This window comes from Ovis canadensis, chromosome 6, assembly GCF_042477335.2.
Source record: "Ovis canadensis isolate MfBH-ARS-UI-01 breed Bighorn chromosome 6, ARS-UI_OviCan_v2, whole genome shotgun sequence".
NCBI lineage: Eukaryota > Metazoa > Chordata > Mammalia > Artiodactyla > Bovidae > Ovis > Ovis canadensis.
In genome coordinates, this window is record NC_091250.1 from 57,532,418 (window position 1) to 57,557,681 (window position 25,264).

Below are 25,264 nucleotides of genomic sequence, written 5' to 3' on the forward strand. Positions count from 1 at the left end.
GTTTTTAATCAGCCTAGCATATATCTGTGGGTAGGGATAACTGTTTTCTCAGTCATGTCCAATGCTTTGTGACCTCCATGCTCCTCTGTCCGTGGGATTCTCCAGGTAAGAATACTGGAGTGGGTTGACATTCCTTTCTCTAGGAGATCTTCCCAACCCAGGGATCAAACCTGGATATCCCTCATTGCAGGCAGATTCTTTACCCTCTGAGCCATCAGGGAAGCGTTTCTAATTTGTTTCTGTCTGGTTCAGATACTGTAAGATTTCTTACAAGGGTAAGAAGGAGGGGCAGGTGACTTTTGAAATAAAAACAATGTAAATTGTTAAAACGGCGTGTAACGGTAAGAATGCTGTTTTTTTTTTTTAATGAAAGATTTTAAAGAAAAATAAAAGAGAATTCTTTCTTTAATGTAACAATAGTATTGGACTTTATTCCAAATCCTACATTCTAAAAGTTTAACTTACACCTCTGGCAAAATTTTTTAAACATATTTAAACAATTTTATATATGAGAAGTGAACTCTCTTTAAAACCATTATTCTAATCTTGAGTCAGCAATTAGTATAGTACTAAAATACTGTATATACTGAACTGCTACTGCTAAGTCACTTCAGTCATGTCCGACTCTATGTGACCCCATAGACGGCAGCCCACCAGGCTCCCCTGTCCCTGGGATTCTCCAGGCAAGAACACTGGAGTGGGTTGCCATTTCCTTCTCCAATGCATGAAAGTGAAAAGTGAAAGTGAAGTCGCTCAGTGGTGTCCAACTCTTCATGACCCCATGGACTGCAGCCCACTAGGCCCCTCTATCCATGGGATTATCCAGGCAAGAGTACTGGAGTGGGGTGCCATCGCCTTCTCCGATATACTGAACTAGCTAATGATAATAAACTATCCTCTTAAATTTTTCCAGGAAATAGCCAACTTTAAACAGTTTTTTTAAACAGCTGATTTTAGCATAAGTATTATGCACTATCTAATAATCACTTGATTAGGTAGACCATCATTTCTACTTGACTGAATTGTAGTCAATGTCACAGAAGAATTAAGTTTTCATGAAAGTTAACCGACAAGTTACTGTACACATGCTTTTATAGTTTTAAAACTCTCAGCTCATTTTCAGATTGAAAGGCACTAGCATCTATTCTATGCCTTGCAGAAGTGTTCAAAAACATAGACAGAAATGAAGATAAAACTTCAGTTCAGTTGCTCAGTTGTGTCTAACTCTGTGTCCTATCCAAATAGACTGAATCTTTTAAACACTTTAGCATGAAAATTCTACCAACAAATTGGATTTAGAATGAAGAATATTAATGACTTGTCAGCAGAGGTCAAGTAATACAGCTTTTTGTTATACTCATTGAGTTAAATCCACATCTAAATCTTAGAGTAGTAACCAGAAATATGGCCCTGCGAGACCTGGAAGTTCACAGATCAAGCACGATTTAGTGTGTGTGTGTGTGTCTGTGTATGCTCACCTGTGTACTTTTCTAGAGGATCATGTGGGTGGTTGTGGTTTAGTCGCTAAGTCGTGTCCAACTCTCGCAATCCCATGGACTGTAGCCTGCCAAGCTCCTCTCTCTGTCCATGGTATTCTCCAGGCGAGAATACTGGAATTGGTTGTCATTTCCTTCTCCAGAGGATCTTTCTGATCCAGGAATCGGACCCTGGTCTCCTGCATTGTAGGCAGATTCTTCACCAACTGAGATATGAGGGAAGCCCCTTAAATGATCATGGATGCTGGATTTTTCTACATGTAATTCATATAAGCTTTCTGGAGGGTTAAATTGATCTGTATACTTCTGAGTAAAAGTAACTTTGAAGCAGTAATAGTGTATTGTGATTACTGGGGCAATTTAGTCCCTAATGGTTATGATGAGTGATTAATGTTCCCTAATTGTTTTGAATATTACATCTTGGAAAAAAAGTGGTGTTATCACTTTTGCAAATTATTTTAGAATGCAGAACAGCAGTATACTTAGCTCTTCCCAACCATAATCTCCTTTATTGTACCTCTGAGAAATGAAGCTTGGATTGTGCATCCTTAACTAATGAATCAAGAACTGGAACATATTTTCTTGCTGTTATCCCAGAGGTTTTCACTCTATTCTGTACCACCTGCATCTCTAGATATGACAGCCTTGGTCATGTCTGGAAAAATGTCTCTAATGCTTGGTTATCTGTGGACCCCATTCAGAGTTGTATAGCATCTGTATTCTAACTACTATCTCCCTCATGAGTTTTACTGTATCTGTGTAGCTTCTGGATTGATGTTTTAAAGATAAATCATTTTTATAGTTATATAAATGTATTATAAAATACAAATTTAATTCTCATAAAATTATTTTGCCATAAATGGAAGAAATCCATAAAATATCTTCTAAACAAAATGAGAGTATATTCTCAAAATTTTGATTTATCTTATTGCCTTGTTCTCTTGTTAAAATTATAGAGTAACAAGTTTTGGCATGGTAATGAAGACATATTTGCAGTTAACTCAAAGATGTCCACTGATGATATAAAAAGACAGATATATAAAACAAAAAAGGTCAGATTCCTTATTATGTGTTCCAACTGCATTTTAATGCCAAGTTTGAGAGTCATGTAAAATCAGCTTACATCTACCAGTGTAAGTAACACACACTTGGAGGACATGTAAACTAGACTCTAAAGATAGAGCAAGGGGTTCCTAGCCTAAGAATGGAATTTTATCCTGAGTATGAACACTAAAATGTTAGGTAAATTTGGTCCAACAACAAAGATATACTGAGACAACTATGCCAAGAATCAAGGCACTCAATGAAGTTGGCCTCCTGGGACCTCAGGTTCCTCTGCCAAATGAAGGAGGTGGATTGGAAAGTCATTGCCCCTCATTTCTGGACTCTGGAACTCATTGTCTTCACTGTCTCGTTTCATTATCAACATTTGTGACACTCTGTCTATTAGTTCCCAGAGTTTGGGAACTTCAATACATAAGAAGCCCCCTTTTCACAAAGATAAACCAATGCATGTGAAATGAATTCTATCATCTTCCTAATTCAATCATCTGCCTATAAGCTTAAGAGTAGCATTTCCAAAGTCACATCATAACCTGGAGAAGTCATCCTCAATTCTTGTCTGGAAAATGACTCTTCTCTTGGAAATCCTAGTAAGGACCCTTAAGTACCTCTGGGTTTTTTGTAAACAGTGATTATTTTAGATGAACAGGAGATCCTCCCTATCCTTTCCTCATTGCTGAGGAGATATTTCATGCTTCTTTCAACTAGTCCAAATTTAGAATATAGCTATGTGTAAGAAATTCTGTCAACAGAAATATATTCATTCAAGGGATGCTATACTCCTTCACTTATAAATAAATCATCTCTGAGTCTGAGGTCTATTTTATGCTTTGTAACTTTTTATTTCTTAAAGAAGATTTATAAGGTATTATCACACTCTATTCTATTTGAGTGCTTCAGATTTGGCCTTACTTATCATCACTTGCATTTGGGAAGATGGGGCTCAATAAACTTGGAATATATATGTTAGAAAGTAAACTTGCACAACTTTGGACATAGTTCATAAAATACTAGCATTTCTTTAAATATTCCAGCTGGGATTATATAATTAACATTGCAATCATACTTTATAACAATAAAGGATTATTTTTACGGAAGAAGCAAATTTCTATGTGCATATATATATATATATATATATATATATATATATATATATATATGGAGATGATTCAAGGGACACATAAGATTGAGTTAAATGTCTTTTTACCCATCAATCTTCCAAAATACATATTGGGGGGAAAATGACTCAAATAGGCTTAGCAAAGATAAATGGATATCTATAAAAGTAAAAACTATAAAACACTGATGAAAGAAATCAAAGAGGACACTAATAGATGGAGAAATATACCATGTTCATGGATTGGAAGAATCAATATAGTGAAAATGAGTATACTACCCAAAGCAATTTACAAATTCAATGCAATCCCTATCAAGCTACCAGCCACATTTTTCACAGAACTAGAACAAATAATTTCAAGCTTTGTATGGAAATACAAAAAACCTCGAATAGCCAAAGCAATCTTGAGAAAGAAGAATGGAACTGGAGGAATCAACTTGCCTGACTTCAGGCTCTACTACAAAGCCACAGTCATCAAGACAGTATGGTACTGGCACAAAGACAGACATATAGATCAATGGAACAAAATAGAAAGCCCAGAGATAAATCCACACACATATGGACACCTTATCTTTGACAAAGGAGGCAAGAATATACAATGGAGTAAAGACAATCTCTTTAACAAGTGGTGCTGGGAAAACTGGTCAACCACTTGTAAAAGAATGAAACTAGATCACTTTCTAACACCGCACACAAAAATAAACTCAAAATGGATTAAAGATCTAAATGTAAGATCAGAAACTATAAAACTCCTAGAGGAGAACATAGGCAAAACACTCTCAGACATAAATCACAGCAGGATCCTCTATGATCCACCTCCCAGAATGCTGGAAATAAAAGCAAAAATAAACAAATGGGATCTAATTAAAATTAAAAGCTTCTGCACAACAAAGGAAAATATAAGCAAGGTGAAAAGACAGCCATCTGAATGGGAGAAAATAATAGCAAATGAAGCAACTGACAAACAACTAATCTCAAAAATATACAAGCAACTTATGCAGCTCAACTCCAGAAAAATAAATGACCCAATCAAAAAATGGGCCAAAGAACTAAATAGACATTTCTCCAAAGAAGACATACGGATGGCTAACAAACACATGAAAAGATGCTCAACATCACTCATTATTAGAGAAATGCAAATCAAAACCACAATGAGGTACCACTTCACACCAGTCAGAATGGCTGCGATCCAAAAATCTGCAAGCAATAAATGCTGGAGAGGGTGTGGAGAAAAGGGAACCCTCCTACACTGTTGGTGGGAATGCAAACTAGTACAGCCACTATGGAGAACAGTGTGGAGATTCCTTAAAAAATTGCAAATAGAACTACCTTATGACCCAGCAATCCCACTTCTGGGCATACACACCGAGGAAACCAGAATTGAAAGAGACACATGTACCCCAATGTTCATTGCAGCACTGTTTATAATAGCCAGGACATGGAAACAACCTAGATGTCCATCAGCAGATGAATGGATAAGAAAGCTGTGGTACATATACACAATGGAGTATTACTCAGCCGTTAAAAAGAAGTCATTTGAATCAGTTCTGATGAGATGGATGAAACTGGAGCCGATTATACAGAGTGAAGTAAGACAGAAAGAAAAACACCAATACAGTATACTAACACATATATATGGAATTTAGGAAGATGGCAATGACGACCCTGTATGCAAGACAGGGAAAGAGACACAGATGTGTATAACGGACTTTTGGACTCAGAGGGAGAGGGAGAGGGTGGGATGATTTGGGAGAATCACATTCTAACATGTATACTATCATGTGAATTGAATCGCCAGTCTATGTCTGACGCAGGATGCAGCATGCTTGGGGCTGGTGCATGGGGATGACCCAGAAAGATGTTCTGGGGAGGGAGGTGGGAGGGGGGTTCATGTTTGGGAATGCATGTAAGAATTAAAGATTTTAAAATTTAAAAAATAAAAAACTAAAAATTAAAAAAAATAAAATAAAATAAAATAAAATAAAATCTAAAAAAAAAATACAGTTGAGAATTGATTATGAAAGTAACTCAGAACAGAACAGAAAAGTAAAGACAAAGATTTTTCTTTGAACCAATTAATAATCAAATAAGTTGGAAATGCAGATTGGGAGTTTCTCAAGCCACTAACAGATTACCGATTGATCATTTTCTCTTTGAAATCCATATTTTTAACATCACTCATCCAAAGGCATTAAAGGCATCTGGCCTGACTCACTTGAAGAACTCTATTTTAACTCAAAAAATATATAATTAGAATACTAGTATTCTAGCACTTCAATATATTTTTAAAGCTGTTTGAAAACTACTATATTATCACAGAAGGTTCCTTTCTGGCACAGAAAATGGAAAAGCTGCTCAATGTGTTCATCGTACTCTGGAATCTACCTTTTGATTGCCCTTTTCTCTCCATTTCCAGGCCATCAGGATCTCTTGACTGTACCATCACAGTCATCTGTAGCCATTTGCTGCCAAGGAACCTTCTTAAAATACTGCTACACGGTGGTACATCTCTACTCAAAGGCCTGCAGGATACCCCGTTTCTCTGTAATATGCTCAAACCTTACAACTTCTCCCCAGTGCATACCCAATAATTTCTCCCCAGCACTTTGCTTCACTAACAGTGCTGTCCAATTCCCACTTTGGCTTCCACTGCTTTAATCCTGATTGAAGCAATCACTCTGTTTATATCCTTGACCACATTCCACCTATTTCTGTTCTTGACTCTCCTTAGCAGGGGTCACAGACTACTCTGGATGGGTCAGAGAGTAAATACTGGAGGCTTTGCAGGCCTAGCACTTTCCCTTGTGTGTGTGTGTGTGTGTGTGTGTGTGTGTGTGTGTGTGCTCAGCCACTCAATCCTGTCCCACTCTTCGCAACTCCATGGACTATAGCCCACCAGACTCCTCTCTCCATGGGATTCTCCAGGCAAGAATACTGGAGTAGGTTGCCATTTCCTTCTCCAGGAGATCTTTCTGACCCAGGGTTCGAATCACATCTTCTGCATTGGCAGGTGGATTCCTTACCACTGAGCCTCCTGGGAAGCCCTAGCAGTTTCCCTTACACCACTCAACTCTACTGTTATAATGTAAACAACAGCCATAGGCGGTATTTAATGAATGAGCAAAATTCCACTAAATCTTTATTTTTGGATACTAAATTTGAATTTCACATAGTTTTCCTGAGTCATGAAATACTATTCTTGCGATGTTTTCTTTTCAATGACTTAATGCAGAAACACTTCTTAGTTAATGGACCATACAAAAACAGGCAATGGGCTAGATTGGTCTGTGGACCAACTCCTACTCTATTATATATCTCAAAAAAGCAACCAGTTATTAGCATGATTAAATTTAACTTCCACTCAGTTCTGCAGTGGCTGCCAGTTCCACTCAAAGCAAAGGTCCAGGTCTCCATAATGGCCTATATAAAACCTTTTATATTCTGATCTTCCTTCACTGCCTTTATCTCCAACTACTCTAGCTACTCTCTGGTTTTGCTCTGCTCCAGTTAACTACCCTGCTTTTTATTCTTGAACACACACAACACAAGCCTGCCCCAGGGTCTTTGCACTGGCTGGTCTCTCTGCCTGGTATCTGTTTTTCCTCATATGTTTCCATGGAGCTCTTGTATGCCTTGAGATTTTGAGCTAACATCATTCTCTCCAAGAGTCTATCCTGACCAATCAGTTTAAATTTTAACCACCTATTGTCCATTGACTGTGTTCTCCTAAAATTGATATACGGAAGCTCTAATGCCTAATACTTCAGAATGTGGCTGTATTTGTAGATAACACCTTTAGAGAGGTGATTCAGTTAAATGAGGCCATTCGAGTGAAACCTAATCCAATTTGATTAGTATCTTTAGGAGACGAAATCTGGACATATAGGAAGATATCAGACTTATCCTCAGAGGACAAAGGCCATGTGAGGACACAGTGAGAAAATGGTCATCTGCAAGCCCTGGAGAGAGTCCCCCAAAGAAACCAAACCTGCAAAAACCTTGATCTTAGACCCCAGGCTGCACACATGTGAGAAAATATATTTCTCTTGTATAAGCCACCAAATCTATGATATTTTGTTATGAAAGGTGTAGCAAACTAACACACAACATAACTTCCACAGCCCTCCCAAACCTACCCCACCTTGTTCTGTTTTTACCCAGAACACTTATCTCCTACTAACATACTATTTAATGAAACAACTTACCATGGTTATTACCATCTCCCTGCTACATGAGGGCAATGATCTTTCATTTACTGATGTATTCCAAATTCCCAGAACAGTGCCTACCCAAAAGGTAGGCATTTCACATATAGCTACTGGATATATGATATCTAACAACACATTATCTTCATGCATCTCCTTACTCTATTTCTGTCTTCTTGCAAAGGCCAAATTGCCAATTCAGCATCTCCAAATTTCAAAAGCCACTACTGCTAAGAGTGTCTCTCTAGACATCAGCAAAAAAATGGACTCCCTCTTTGAATTCTAATACACAATCTATACCTCTCTCCTGCTATTTCACAATTCAAGTCTGTAATAAGATTGTTATATATGTTTTAACTTCTCTACAAGCTTCTTTCTGATGCGAGCTGGTATCTCACACATCTTCAAATTCCTCACCATACCCACTGAATGTGCACATGAAGTTGAAGCATAATAAATGTTTAGTGAACTTACTGCATACATCATTATCACAAAAACATCTGCTACTGAACAATAACACTGTGCCAGGCTCTATCTTGTCTTCAAGTTATTTGCAAAATTAGCAAACCTGTATGAAAGTGGCATTGTCATCCCCTTTTATAGATGATACCACTGAGCCTAAGAGAGGAGAAGTAATTTGCCAAGGTCATCCTGCTAATGAGTGGTGAAGCCAGATTTTAAACACAGGTATATAGTCCATTAAGGTCAAGATCGGAAATATACAGTTTCACAAGCAAAAAAGGAAAATAAAATGTTTACGTTGTCATAAAAATTTCAGTATCATGTTAAATGAAATGAAGGCAAATGAAGGCATATCATTACCTAAATTCTTAGAGGCTTGAATGAACTGACTTCACATTTCCAATGACTACTTTTCTTCTTCTGAATTCTAAAAAAGTAGCGGCTGTACACTTCTGAAGTTTATATAATAACTCAAATTTTAAAAATTCAAATTCATAATAGCATATCTCTTTAGATGAATCTTATTTTCTTTGTAATGACTGGAGTCTTAAAACATAAATGAATGGGTTATATGAAATAAATATGACTCTTTTAAAGATAGAATTTTCATACCTATGCATACCTCCCATCACCTTATAACATTTCATTAACAATTTTAAAAATCAGCAAGTTCTTAATACTGACTTCCGAAGTAGACAAGTCCTACTTTTCATTGTTGTTTTTAAACTCTATAATACTTTATATCCAGAAAATAGGCAAGATGGATATATACAATTATTAATTTTGGTTAGAAAAAAAGGCTTTACTAATTTTTAAAAATTTAAGGACTTTAGACTCATGAATTTTCAGCAAAAATATCTCTATTACACATACTAAAGCAATACACAAATGCTGTGGCCTCTTTTTAGACAGAAGAGGATTTTTTATAAAAGAACACTAAAGCATAATTAAGCAAGTATACAGCTCTTACATTTTATTATTTTGAAGGATGTCTTTGAGTTACATATTTTATTTGCTTTTCAAAAAACTTAAATTGATATAAATGGAACACACTTTGACCTTTTCTGAGGAATTGAATACAACCGAATGATGTTAGTTGCAATACTTTGCTCTGATATATCAGTATTCACAGAGGTGGGATTGATGCTGAAGCTGAAGCTCCAATGCTCTGGCTACCTGATGCAAAGAATCAACTCACTGGAAAAGATCCTAATGCTGGGAAAGATTGAGGGCAGGAGAAGAAGGGGGCAAAGGAGGATGAGATAGTTGGATGGCATCATCAATTCAATGGACATGAGTCTGAGCAAATTCTGGGAGATAGTGAAGGACAGGGAAACCTAGTATGCTACAGTCCATGGGGTCACAAAGAGTTGGATATGACTGAGTAACTGAACAACAACAAAAGGGTTTCCCAGGCAGTACTAGCAGTAAAAAACCTCCCTGCCAATGCAGGAGACATAAGAGAGGTGGGTTTGACCCTTGGGTTGGGAAGATCCCCTGGAGTGGCAACCCACTCTAGTATTTTTGACTGGATAATTCCGTGGGCAGAGGAGCTTGGCTGGCTACAGTTCATAGGGTCTCAAGAGTCAGCCATGACTGAAGCGACTTAGCACACACACATTAGTACCCAAAACAGGGTTTAAGACAACTTGAAGGAGTACTGATCCCAATTACTGTCCTAGAAAATGCTGTCTTTAAAAAGTACCTGTTAGCAGCCTGAATTGGGATCACCCAATTCTTCTAAGAGTTGACTCATTGGAAAAGACTGATGCTGGGAGGGATTGGGGCAGGAGAAGAAGGGGACGACAGAGGATGAGATGGCTGGATGGCATCACTGACTCGATGGACGTGAGTCTGAGTGAACTCTGGGAGTTGGTGATGGACAGGGAGGCCTGGCGTGCTGTGATTCATGGGGTCGCAAAGAGTCGGACACAACTGAGCGACTGAACTGAACTGAATTCTTCTGATAAGGGAGAAGTATGATGGGAAGAATGTCAACTTGCTCAAGGTCACCTACTTAAATAACCTGGTGTTAAGATTTAAGTTCAGGTCTTTCTCGCTGCCAAGACCAAGTATTTCTATCAGAGCAAGACATCACCATAGGCAATTATCACAATGCAAGGCTAAAAGAACAATGTCTTCTGGAATAGTAATGTAATGGACTAGTAACAGGACTAACCAGCTCCCACAGTCTTGATAAAAATCACTCGAGCAACTCTGACCTTAACATTCTCTTCTGAAAATAAAGAAGTCAGGCCTAAAGATTTTTATGATCCACCGAGATTTTACACATCAATGATCCAAGAGCATATTCCAACACAACTATTTATATAAGTAGCATAATCTACATAATGTTTATTACTGTCATTGTGTTGTGCACTTTTCACTGTACTGAATTTGAACAAGCTCCTTAACCGTTCAAGATCACAGATTAAGGCTTTACTTGGAGATGGGCTAGGAGGGCATCAATGGATGACACAGTTGCATGTATTCGGGTATTTGCCCAGCAGTAGGCTATATAATTTCCCTTAAGGAATCTTTACGAGACACAGCATAAAACTGATCTTGAAAGCCCTTTATAGAACTGGCTTTATAGCTCTTTGAAGGCTTTTGACTTTTGTTCGGCTCAGAGAATTATAAAATGGTTAGGAAACTCTTCTATGCATACCTTGAAATGAAATAGGCTCTATGTATTGCAAGGATGTATTACAGAACAGAAGCACAACTGATGTGGTATGTTTTAAATCTCTTATCCTAACCTGGTAACTGTGCAAAATGGAAATCTTTCCGTGGTAGAGGTGGCAATATGGAGCTGGTGGTGGTAGTTTAGTCACAAAGTCGTATCCAACTCTTGCAACCTCTTGGACTATAGCCTACCAGGCTCCTCTGTTTATGGGATTTCCCAGGTAAGAATACTAGAGAGGGTTGCCATTTCCTTCTCCAGGAGATCTTTCTGACCCAGGGATCTAACTAACATCTTTTGCATTGCAGATCGCAGACGGATTCTTTACTGCTGAGCCACCAGGGAAACCTAGCAATACTAAGCTAGGGGAACTTAAAACTTTTTCAAACATATATGCAAACTGGAGAAGAAAGTTGTAGATATAAAACAGATCAACTGAAATCCTGATTTTATATCTATATCTATCTATCTAGTTACAGTACATTCAAGGTGGTATCTTTTTTTGTTCTAGGAGGTTTATCATAGTTTCAGATTGAAAAAATCTAGAAATGTCTATATTACTATTTTAAAAACATTCAAGTACAATTATATATACTATGTTTATTGTAGACAGAAAATACAAATACACAGAACTTTATACATAAATCACTCATAAGATATATGATTTTGAAACAAATGGGGAACTATACATTACCTACCCTATCTTAAAATGTGTAGTTCTACCTCCTTCGTGTAAAATTAGAGAGAATTTAGATTTGCAGGGCTCTGGATTATCTACAGCAGTTTCTATAATGGGAAGAAGTACAGGGCAGAGATAAGAATGCAGAAGAACCACAGCAGAGATTAGAATGAGTAGCTGACATGGCTGAGATCAGAAGCGATACAGGCAAACAACTACAAGCCTACCAACTTTGGGGAAAACACATAATGAAACAGAGGTCTAAGATGTTGTAGCTTTGTTCCCTAAAAAGTACTGGTATACAATTTACTCAAACACCCAATGCTGCTGCTGCTGCTGCTGCTGCTGCTGCTGCTGCTAAGTCGCTTCAGTCGTGTTCGACTCTGCGCGACCCCATAGACGGCAGCCCACCAGGCTCCCCTGTCCCTGGGATTCTCCAGACAAGAACACTGGAGTGGGTTGCCATGTCCTTCTCCAGTGCATGAAAGTGAAAAGTGAAAGTGAAATAGCTCAGTCATGTCTGACTCTGATTAAATATTTAGTATGTGCCAGGTATGATCTATACACTAGATTGCAAGAAAGAACAAAATAAACAGGATCCTTTAAAAGAAGTTCACATCCCATATTTTTAGACAATTATAAATAAATATTTAAGATCATGGTCATTTCTGTGGAGATGATGACCATATATTTGGTTTGTCGGGAACTGCCTTGGTTTGTGCTCACATTCCTGCTGTGGATTATTAAGGTTGCCTCCTTTTACTCTCCAAAGTGCCCTGGTTTTGGTCATCTTGTCTGTAAAAGAAATTTCAAAAAGGTGATATAAAAGAAAGTCATTATAGGAGGGGTTATTTTGGATTGGATGATCAGGAAATGACTTAATACGATAATGTTTGAGCTGAGAAAGTCATCACACAGGTCTCCAGAATGTGTCTGAGCTTGAGGAGAGAGAACTGTATAGTGAAAGAGAAATACAGTTTGGATTCTGTCAAATCTAGTTTTCTATCTTAGTCCCACCACATCCTGGATTTGGCTAGGTTTCCCATGGGATGCTCAAGTGGTATCATTTAAGTTCAATAATGTGAGTCAGAAAGGAACACATTACATTATATGGAGAAAGAAACTGATACTTACTTATAATATCCTGCCACAAATCTATATTTTTGAACAGATATGCAATAAACCCTGTGTAAGGGTAAATGCTAGATAATTAAATATCTTTATGTCTCTTAGAAGACTCAGGTCTACTTGAAACACAACTCCAACACCAGAATCTATAAAATAATACAAGGTTGATGAGTAATTAAATGCCGAAAATGGAGGATAGACAACTTGTGCTATGAGAGCTCAAAAGGGAAAGAAGTCAGTGCATATCAGAGAGTGAAGACAGATCTAAGAGAGTGGAGGAGAAATAGGATGTGACCAGGTGCTTATCTGATTCACTACCTAAATGCTCAGTAAGCCACAGAAGCAACTGCCTGGACAAGGAACAGAACCTTCTGACGGGTTTTGCTGGTAGTTTTTGCAGCAATCTGGTACTGTGGGCAACTTAGCTTTTCAGCAAAACTTCCTTCTGAAAATAATCCCCCAGTTTCTCTCCTTCCCAGATGCTTTCTCGCCTTCCTTGTTTGGTTCTCCTCTCATTGGCTTCTCTCCGTCTAATTTTTTCAGCAGAACATATTTTATAGGCTTAATGCCTCATCTAGGTTGCTCATTGTCCTCACCTCTCCTTGGCTAAAACCTCAGGAGACAAGAAGCTGCCCTCTTCTTTTGGAAATTTTAGCACATGGAGGTTTGTGGAGTTATCTGTCCTGCATTTATTTGCTGCACTCGCAGAGTAATGTGGGCAGGCAAGAATCACGAAGAAACAGCTTACAAAAACACAAGCTCTTAACCACCACTTACTACATTTTAGTTGAAAAAATAAATGGCAAATATAGTTATTCAAAACTAACATAATAAAAGGCAATATTTTAAAATGCAGTCATTTTATTGGTTATTTTATATTTATTCCTAAATACCAGACAGCATAATAATGATTAGGCATCCAATTACCTTTAGGGAAAATTTATTTTGAAAACAGAACATCCTATGGATATCAGCCCAGTGATAGTGAGAAAAGTGCCCCATTTATTGAATGTTTGCCAGCAAGAGAAATATATGTAGGAATGTCTCCATTTGACAGGGAGTTGATCCTGCTCAGAGCAGCTGGATGACCTTCACAATTGTAGCAAAAAGGAGAGAGCTGCAAGTCCAACACGAGGGTCCTAACCCTTCCCCCTAGGCATGCCGCTGCTCTCCAGAAGCACAGCTGGAGGTTGACCAGAGGACAGCTCTCCTGGAAACACATTCTAAGAATTGTTATTTTTTGTTTTAATATAATATAGTCATTAAGACTATGATGAAACAACATTAGAGGAAGGAAAACAGGGCCAGAGAGTGAGCCAGACATGAAATACATGAAGGAGGATGTCAAATGATGGGATGCCTTGCACGAGTCAACGCTTCTAAGCAAAACTTGGCATAGTTCTTCTCGTCCTACTTTGGTCCCTCATTCAAGTTCTCCTGACTCACACTCCCCAAAAATAGTAGTCAGCCCTCCTCACCTATTAATATATGTTGATCTGCTTCAGAGTCCTATGAATTCACTTTTTAAACATTTACACACTAATATATCTAAAATAGATAACTAATAAGAACCTACCATACAGGGAACTCTAATCAATATTCTCTGATAATCTATATGCAAAAAGAAACTGAAGAATGGACATGTGTATAATTGATTCACTTTCCTATACATCTGAAGCCAACACAATATGGTTCATCGACTATACTCCAATAAAACTTAATTAAAAAAAGTAAAGTGAACACTGGCCCAACATAAAGAACATCTTGAGACATTTTTATGGTTTTAAAGTATCTTTATCAGGTAGAAGAAATGGAGAATAGTAGGCACAGAGCAACTGTTTGCAAAGAATGATCAAAACTACTTTGTCAAACTTTTTGGCATACACTGAAAAAAATATATATCAATGTTGATTTCCATCATGGACAGTTGGACTTTGCCTTCTTACACAATAAAGGACAGTTCCTCATAGCTGAATCCCTTCCCTGCAAACACACAATGTATCCCCATGCTGGAATAAGAAGCTTGGAACGAAAATATACTTTATGAAAGAAAAACCATTATTGTGCTCAGCAAGCACCAACCATGACCATACCATCCTGGGGGTGTAATACCATCTACTTCTAAGAGAAACACTGCATTGACTTCATGTGTCACTTAACATGGCTGATCATGGCGACAACTCCTCAAAAAACATAGTCCATTTGTTTAAAGGTGTAGGTTTATGTTACTTCTAATGTTTAAAAGACACAGAGAAATTTTGGACAGAAACTATATGGTCAAAGTAAATAATAAACAACTATAGTGAAAGATGTGTTAGATTGACAGGAATTTTACAAGTCACTCCAAGGATATGAGCTTGCTTGTGCCTCTTTCAATATCTTTGTGGAGCAACAACATGACCAGTGTTAGTAACTTTAAACAAAGAAAGCCTTGTCAGTGTTAGTGGGTGAATATAAAATAATAAATATGGTCATGAGCATATTTCTCCTACTTAGAATAGTTTTCCCACTGGCTTATAGGATGGGGTCAGCCAATGGAAGCACAAGCAACAATCTGAAAATTGGAGAAAGACCAGCAATTTTTTTTTTCCCTGTGTTCCCTTCCTGTTAGGTCACCATGCATTGGCTGTGTCCCTGGACTGAAGGCCACATCTCTTGTCAAGCAGCCTTCTGCCCACAGATTCCCTCTCCCAGCTTGAGAAACATTTTCCGTCCCTTGGCCCTTCAGCCACTCATTGTTTCTCCAGTAACCCACCTCCCCTTGTTGATTTCCTTACTCTGCCCACACACAGGGCCCCTTCATTAAATTATTTTCTTGAGATCTCTTTCCTGCCAGGAACATAACTGATACATATCATAATCAATGTATAATATCCTCAACAGCCTGTGTGTGAAATTTCAATATTTTTTGCATATTTAAATGAGGCACTGATGTGTAACTTTTAAAGCTGTGGCTCAGAAATCTCTGATTACCTTAACCAATAGGGGCAAATACAGCTCCTTCTATGAATGTGAGCTCTTCCCTTGAGACCAGATGATTACTTTTGTCCGTGAGTCAAGAAATGCATTTTAAGAGTTTAACATGACTATGACTATAAAATCAGATTATTGACTACTTTGAAGTTCTCACAATGATCAAAACAATTTCTTTTTTGGAAGTCTTCAAGCTCTACATAACACACTAATTAAGTGGTAAAGAACCTAAAATATAAAGTTATCATTAATATGTAGATTGTCTTAAGAAATGAAAGGGGCAACCAATATTCTGCATATATGGGTGGTTTACCCATTGAACATAGGAATCCTCTGATATGGCAGGAACGGCAGAATTTGAGATTAGGCAATAAGCTGCAGCCTTCAAAATATCCCATAAAATCAAATTTATTAACAGAGGCCAAAATATTTCTTCTGGTAAAAAGTTTAAAATGTAAACCCTAACTAGGAAAAGCAACACAACTACATACATTCTTTGACAGTCAAGAAAAACATCATTCTTTGCTTTCTTCTCACTTGAGTGCAGAAGAAGTTCAAGAAAATTGAACAAAAATTGGTGGCATTATACGTACATTTCAATAATGCAAATTTTACACAGTGCTATAAAAAATATGATCTCCCTTTATCAGCAAAGTTTGAATGCATTAAAAATATAAACATAATCAAGAGTAGCATAATTTCAAAGCAGGCAGGCCAAGTGAATATGAACTGTTTATTCAACGGTCACATGTCAGGGCCACGTGAACTGTGAAATGAAAACTCTTGTCACCTTGCCAGGAAGAAATCTGAGTTTTATGAATTTTTAATTATGTGACATTTTCAGGAACGCATCTTTTGCATGATATGCATCCGATGAAAACAGGGATTGAAAAAAATGAGGTCAGAGGGGACTGAAAACATGATTCTGTGATTTGTAATCATGAGGGAAAAGAAGGAAGTGTGTATAATAGCTAGAAACAAGTTTGTCTTAAGTCTATTATTTGGCTAAATATTGCCCTTTATTTTCTCTTCACACTTCCAAAATGTAACAAAAAAAGCAAAAATCTAAATCTTTAAATCACTAGCCTTGTGAATGGCTTGATCCACAGTCCCGTCAACAATGATAAGACTGGAAGCAACTCAATGCATATTTGTAAAACAAACTGTTTCTCTCTCTCTTTAAAGTTCTCTGCTTGAAGAAATGATGAATGCTTATATCATGCTTTTAGTAATACAATTTTATTACATCTGAAGTACTGTAACCTACTACTTAAACAGCAATAGAAAGTTTAACAGAAAGTTTTGGTTTGAACTGCCTTTGTTACCCTCAGGTGGAGAGTTGATCTTCACACCTGTAGCCTGTCATCTTGAAGCCTGAAACAGAACTCCAGGCAAGAGCCACCTCACACGTATGTTTTGGGAATTCCTGCTAATAGAAAAATGTGTTCAGGTCTTGAATTTTCAAGAAAACTACGTGCAGAGAAATGATATGCCCAAACAACCTCCCCAAAAGAACCATAAAACATTCTAATATTAAATTTCACACATATAGAAGAAACAAGTTAAAATTCAATATCTGTAACATTATTTACCCTTTTAAATGGTTCAGCATTTATATGACAGGGTGTTTTTTTGATTCCTATAGTATACAAATTGCCCACCAATAGAGTTAAGTCTCATACTAACAGACTAAAATCCTCATAAATCATCTCCACTTCTTTAGATGCAAAGAAACATATCGGTTATTGTGAGACTTCTAGATTAGAATATAATACTGTACAAGAAGATGGAGGTCTTAAATTGAAAACAAATTAGGATAACTAATCCTGTATCACACCTTACTACACTGAACATGGTAGCCACTAACTTTTAATATTTTCATATGAATTTCTGAGATTTATTATATATAAAAGAATCATTTAAAATTCTTATATTTTTCATTATAAGGCCAATACATGTGTTTATAAAATCCACTCTTTGGCAAATGATTCATCATGATAAAAATATATAAAAAGTTTCTGGTAAAGTGAAAACATCTTATTTTATCTGGATAAACTTTTATTATTGAATTGCACTCTTTAACAAAGAATATTTTTTTAAATGATTCACTGCTTTTGAATTATTTATTTGTAAGCCATCCCAGGCACTACCAAAGTTGTATGAAAATCTCCCAGAAAAGGAAACAGCTTTCCTCTAACTTGTGATAACACTAATAAGACACATCAAAGGAGAGTTTGTGTTTGTGAAAATTTCCTTGCTCTTCAAATTTTCTGTTTGTATAAAGGCATGGGCATTTTGATATCAAATGAAAGGCAACTGCCAACAATACAGGTTATGTATTATAGAAGTAACCTGTTTCCAAATGTAAATCAAAATCACTATTTCATTAGATCACATCTTCAATTTAAGAGGTGAAGATAAAGGCCTTGTTGTAAAATTTAAAAAAAAAAGAAAAAGCATCCAAGGCGTATTCATATCTTTTTAAATTTTTGATAACTACAAAGACATATGCTGATGGTTCAGTATACAATTAGCAACTGCTTGCATATCCAACCTTAAAGCAAAATTTTTAAGCTAGTTCAACTCTGCTTCCTACTTCTTCATTAATTACTAGCTAAGGGACTTGGAAGTGCTCTAATGAATTTTACATTAGATTCTACGATATGAACAGTGTATATTATCACAGCATCTAGTAAATGCATAAATTGGCTTTTCCAAGTTGCATCTTGAGCAGTTGTACAGATTCTAGCTAGATTTTTACACCAGTTAGTATTAGACACTGTGCTGAAAAGAATTTTTACAAGAAAAAAGTTGGTGTAATCCCATTTCCCAGGTCATAAATCTAACTACTTTATAATAATCTATTTCTCAAAGTTCTTATGCTTTTCTCCTGTGGTTCAGAAAGAAGAGAAGAAATTCTACCTATATTGATTTCTAAATATGCATTAAATAGGCTTAAAATATTTCTGCTATACTAGCTTTCCATAAATCTCATATTATAAATTACCACGCAGTCATTAGCCAACCACTAGATTTTGGATTCAATGCTTACAGTTTATGACATCACAACCATCTACCACCTTCATAAAATTCTTTGAAATCAGTTTCATAAAACTACTCAGACTGAGCAAGAAAAGGCAGAGCACTGCACCCAAATCCATTAAGAAACAGGTAGAACCTTAAAATTACCTTATCAAAGTACATACTATGGAAAGCTTTGTTTTATAAAATATTTCTCTAATTTTATAGCAAGATGAAAGACCCCCTATTGAGCACTTTTCAATAAGACACGGTATCATAAATGGCACACCATCCGTAACTGAATGTTCACAGCAAATACATTGATACCACTGATCACAATAGACATGAAACAGCAAAGTCATATTGCAACTAAGAATAGAAGTGTAAAAACTGGGTAAAAAAAATACAACAGAGCTCCTGGTTCACCAAATGCAGGTACAGACTCTCAGTGACTATTTTTAAAAGCGTCAAAAGCCAACACAATTTTCACTGCTTAAAGATTAGTATCTGATAACAATCTGTTAAAAATATTTATGAACATTTAATAAGGCTTTCAGAAATCATTTGATTTTCACAGTTATCCCCTTAAAACTGTTTTTCCTGATCAGATTGTCAACATAATTATATATGCAGTTCTGCTATTCACCATAGGAGCACTTTCTAAAGAAAATATTGGTCAAGTTCATCTCTCAACCTTGCACCATGGTGTATAGGTATTGTTACTAACTCTTCTTTCTCATGATTTAGATTTAAGAAGATAAATGTAAGTTGAAAAAATAAAGCTAGCAATAGTTCTTCATGGCCAGAATCAAAGAGAGGGATTATATCAACCCAGCTTTGCTTCGCATAAGTTTGACGGTCCATTAAAAATATCTATTATCAAAGTCAAAGTAGTTTTGGTCCCACCTGTCACTATCTTAATGACAGCATTGCCTAGGAATTTCATGGGCAGCAAAACTGCTGGTTTAGGCTAATAATTTTGGAACATCTTAAAAATATTTTCTATCAACACTTAGATTTAAATAGAGTTTCTATTTCAATCGTGCAAGTTGTTAAACATTAAAATCCACTGCAATGAAACAAATATCAAAGCTCTCATGGACATTATACTCTTAGCTGTTTTCACATTTTGCAAGGAATTCAGAAATCCAAAAGAAATGTCCTTAACTCTTTCACTGCTAAGCTCTACAATCAAATGCTGGAAATGATCTATGGATTATAATGATCAAAGAGTTGTAGAGAATTTCTAAATACCTGCAGGAAGACCAGTTTTATGATTTTTCAGCAAACTGCAGCAAGCAGGAGAGAGGGAAAAGCCCCTCATATAATCATGCTTTAAAAAAAAAATCTCCCTACTCTGCAGACACTGCTTCCTTAGATTGAAGCACATTTAACAGCGGCACTGCCAAAAAGACATAAAAGATATATCCACAGATTCCAGTTCTATCCCCAGATTAGAGCTGCACTGCACACATTTTTAGAAACGTGAATCTCAGCAAACACTCACGGTTGTATTTTATTGACAACATTAAAAATAAACACAACACAGAAATAGTGAGCCTTTCCTCTTTCATTTCAACTTCAGTACCATGCTCTATCAGCCTCTATTAAAAAAAAAAAGTCATTACCTGTATGAAGAGAACCTGTTAATAGTCTGAGAAGGTACTGGGCAAATTTCAATATTTCACGTTTACATCGTTTTCTACAGCCACTCATCTTAAGCAACAAGGTATTCCTCTGAGAAGAGCCAGAAGTCTTTGCCAATAAAAAAAAAAAAAGACAGTCTCTGAGGGAAAACTTCTGTCTCAGTTTATGTCACAGGCTGCCTTACAACTCCTGTGGAATTAGCTGTTAGTGCCTGAATCAGAAATTCCTTTAAAAAGCTAGAGAAGCCGGATACAGATAGCACAGTAACAGGGTGGTAAGAAAGGGCTGCTTCTCGGTTTGGTCACCAAGTTCTTCTGTGGCAACAGATAGGCTGCCGGTTCACACTTGTAGTAACCCACTCTGGCTCAGCTCAGCATCCCCTCTCCAGCAGCAATCGCAACCTCACAGACCATTCAGAGGGAGGCGGGGCCTGTGATGCCAGCTCATCAATGAATCAGCATGTAAGCAGGTGAGGGGACAGATGACAGGTCACTGGGGCTGAAACCCTTCGGATATCAGTAAAGGGAGCTTGCTAATGCAACTGAGCCTGCTCGAGAGGGATCACAAGTCCAAGACTGTGCAAAATGATCCCCACTCCCTGCAGAAAAGCAACTAGGAAAGCATGCTCTTCAAGGTCAGACACCAGACAATTCCCTGATACAGTGTTAACCAGATTCAGAAAGCCTAAATGGTGAAAAGGCTCATTTGAGAAGCTGACCCTGATTCTAAACAAGCAGAGCTGAAGATTTACCAGAGGCAAAGTTCCTTTGTTACCAATAAACATATTCCACTTCATGGGCACAGGGTTGAAAAATAAGCTGTTACCTAAATTTGGCTGTGTTTTCTGCACTGTCCAGGCTCAGGGATTTGAAAATTAGGGGGAAAAGTCACTGTTTATTTTTAAATACAGTAGACTGGAAATCATAACTCTTAAGCCCTTGTGCTTGTATCCATGAAACAGAGCTCCAACACTAATGTCCTGCATTATCCTACAAGACTGCCTCAGTTTCCTCACATTTCTAAAAGGCAAAATGCAACTTGCTAGCTCCTTACCAATTGTACTTAATAGTGAGAACAGTTGTGAGAGCTCAGAATTCTCACAAAGTACTTTTTTATTAAAGACAGTGTTACAAAGGTAGGAAGTTGCTATGAAAGCTAGAAAACTACAGGCTTGTCTTCTTTGAATGTGCAGTTTGGGGGATATTTTGTTGTTGTTGTTGCTTCTCATTCCTGATTGCCTCGAGTAGTTTCTGGGATTTGTTCTGTACTCTAATTTATTTTCTTATGGTGTTTGCTTATTTATTTGTTTTTGCTTATTGTGTGTATGCGTGTGTGTGTATATATATATATATGTGTATCTATCTATATATATAATCTCCTTGGTATTTAGTATATGTGAACGTGTATCCTCTATATTTTAAATACACAGTCCATTTTTTTCTGACAATTGTCATAATTCTACTTGGAACTAATATTTCATGATACTAGACATGAAATGATATCCTTCTACAATAAAGAAGTAGTCCTGGAACCATAGACATAACCAGACTTAGTAGTAACTCACTCTCTTCTATTGGAGAAGGCAATGGCACCCCACTCCAGTACTCTTGCCTGGAAAATCCCATGGACAGAGGAGCCTGATAGGCTGCAGTCCATGGGGTCAAAACTGAGCAACTTCACTTTCACGTTTTGCTTTCATGCACTGGAGAAGGAAATGGCAACCCACTCCAGTGTTCTTGCCTGGAGAATCCCAGGGATGGCGGAGCCTGGTGGGCTGCTGTCTATGGGGTCGCACAGAGTCGGACACGACTGAAGCAACTTAGCAGCAGCAGCACTCTCCTCTTTTGCTCTCCCACAGTCCCACCAGACTCAGTGATATAATCATCTGAATGAGATAATGAAGCATGCTTTCCAAGAATTTTCAGAACTTTAGTTGAAAGTGTCTGAGATTGTTTTAAAAAAGGATAGGTTTATACATAAAAGTTAGCAATATACTTTATTTAAAGTTCTTTCTCCCAAGCATTTGCCATGAGTGTTAGTATCCCAAAGTTTGAAAGATGCAGAAGAAATATACCATTGTAGTTCTATAGCCCATTTTTATCTATAAAATGGGTAATAGGACACTTTGCTCATTTGTTGGAAAGTTAGATGTGGTAGGGACTTCCCTCCACACCCCTAACACAGGGGGCCCAGGTTCCATCCCTGGTCAGGGAACAAGATCCCATGTGCTGCAACGAGGAGTTCACGTGCCACACTAAAGATCCTGCATGCTGCAATGCAGACCCAAGATTCCAGTACTGCAGCTAAGACCTGGCACAGACAAATACATCAGTCAAATAAATGTATATTTTTAAATGATCTAATGTAGACGGCATTAAGCACAGCACTTTCATTCATTGATACAAAAGTTATGTATTGAGCACTTGTTATGATCTATACATGGTTACAGACTTCCCTGGTGGCTCAGACAGTAAAGCGTCTGTCTACAGTGTGGGAGACCTGGGTTCGAGCCCTAGGTTGGGAAGATCCCCTGGAGAAGGAAATGGCAATCCACTCCAGTACTATTGCCTGGAAAATCCCATGGACAGAGGAGCCTGGTAGGCTACAGTCTATGGGGTCGCAAAGAGTCAGACATGACTGAGCGACTTCACTTCACACATGGTTTTAGATTTCTAGGTGCTGGAGACACAGCAGTAATGAAGACAGGCAAAGCTTCCACATACAGAGTTTACACCTCAGATCAGAAAACAACAAATTAACAAAGAGTAAATAAGAAAATATCACATATGAATGAATGCTATGGAGACTGTTCAAACCAGATTAACAAAATAGAAAGTGAATAGTATGTATACAAAATTTGAGATATATACTTTAACTCATTCATGTAAACATATCTATTTAAAAGAAGAATTTCACTACAGAGCCTTCAGATATCAAAGGATAATAGGAAAATACTACATATAACTCTATAAACATAAATTTGCAAATGTAGGTGAAATGGACAGTCTTTAAAAATAAAGCTACCAAACAGGAAATAGTTGGAACAGCCCTAAATTGTTAAGTAAATTGAATTTACAATTTTAAAAGTCCCCCCAAAAGAAATCTTCAGCCTACATGGTTTCCTTGGAGAATTCTACCAAAAATGTGAAGAATCATTAACATCAATTCTCCAAAATATCTTCAAGAAAATAGAAGGGAGGCAGCAGTTGCTAATTCATTTTATGAACTCAGTATTAGCCTAATAAAGGCAATAACAAAAAAGAAAACTAGAGACAAACATCTCTCATTAATATAGACTTAAAAATCCTAACAAACATTAAGAAAATAATTTAGCAATATATAAAAAGAATTATCTGCCACAGCCAAGTAGGGTTGAGTCTAAGGCTATGAAACTGAAAGAGTTAACAAGGAAAAAATAATCAAAATAATTTACTGCATTAACAGACTAAAGAAAAAAAAATCATAGTCATGTCTGTTGATTTAGAAATAATATGTAACAAATTTAACATGCATTCATAATAAAAAAAATCTCAATAAAATAGGAATAGAGGGCAACTTCCTTAACTTGATAAAGCACATATGTCTACAAAAACTACTAGTTACATTATACTTAATGATGAGGGACTGAATGAAATAAAATTATCCTATTGGAGAATAGCATGATTGTCTACATAGAAAATACAGGAAAAAACTTAAAAAAAAAAACTCCTAGGATGAATAGTGAGTTTAGCAAGGTCACAGGATGCTAGCTAAAAATTAACTCTGCTACTGAGAAGTCATCTATACTAGCAATAAACATGGATGGTGAAAATTAAGACATGGTACCACTAACAATGGCTCAAAAACTGAATGCTGAGGTTTAAATCTAACAAAACATGTAGCAAATGTGTATGCCCCAAATAACAAAACCTTTGCAGAAGGAAATAAAATATTTAAATAAACTGTGGAGAGACACTGTGTTCATGTATGACAGCACTCAACATAGTAAAGATGCCGATTCTTCCCAAATTGATACACAGGTTCAACACATTTCCAATAAAATATGAACAAGATTATTTTTAATATAGAAAAGATCATATGGATTATATGGAGAGAAAAAGGAACTAGAATAGCTGAAACCACTTTTAAAAGATTAAGTCTTGAAATAATTCTACCTGATTTCAAAAGTTATGCAGCTTCACTAATCAAGGTATAGGTAGAGAGATGGGCACATAATCCTATGGGACAGAACAGAAAACCTAGAAATAAATCCTCACAATTATCCACAATTGAGTTTTGACAAAGATGCCAAGCGAAAATCAATGTAGGACAGAGAGCTTGTCAACAGGTGGTGCTGGGGCAACTAGACATCTACAGGCAAAAACTTCACCAAGATCTCACATCTTATACAAATATTAGCTCACAATGGATCACAGAATTAAATGTAGACTTGTAAAAGTTTAAGGAAAAGTAGAAAATATCTACAATTTGGGACTAAGCAAAGATCTTTTGTAGGCTTGACACTAAAATATTTGTCTTATAGATAATAATTAAGAGAAATTTCTAAGCTGGATATCATTAAATTTAGAAACTCTCACTCATTTCAGATTTCATTAAGAGGATGAAAACACAAGCTCCAGAGAGAAGATATTTGTAAACCACATTTCTGACAAAATATCTGACTATTATTTAAACAAAATATATAAAGAATGCACAAAATTCAACAGTAAGAAGCATACAACCCAGTTGGACATGAACAAAAGACATGAAGGCATATCATCAAAATAAGATATATGAATGGCAACAAAGCAC

The 25,264-nt window shown here is 36.8% G+C and overlaps 1 protein-coding gene across 3 annotated transcripts in view; it reads right to left on the bottom strand.

Annotated features, from left to right (window-relative positions):
* The window catches only part of KCNIP4 (potassium voltage-gated channel interacting protein 4), a 1,308,521-nt gene that overhangs the window by 996,634 nt on the left and 286,623 nt on the right, over positions 1-25,264 (bottom strand). Inside the window, exon 1 of one of the 3 annotated variants that reach the window (XM_069593781.1) lies at positions 20,455-20,854. The exons of the other annotated variants lie outside the window; for them this stretch is intronic. Coding sequence (XP_069449882.1) covers positions 20,455-20,542 — 88 coding nt within the window. The 5' untranslated portion in view covers positions 20,543-20,854. Of the gene's footprint in view, positions 1-20,454; positions 20,855-25,264 lie in introns of those variants that run through there. 3 annotated transcript variants of the gene reach the window in all.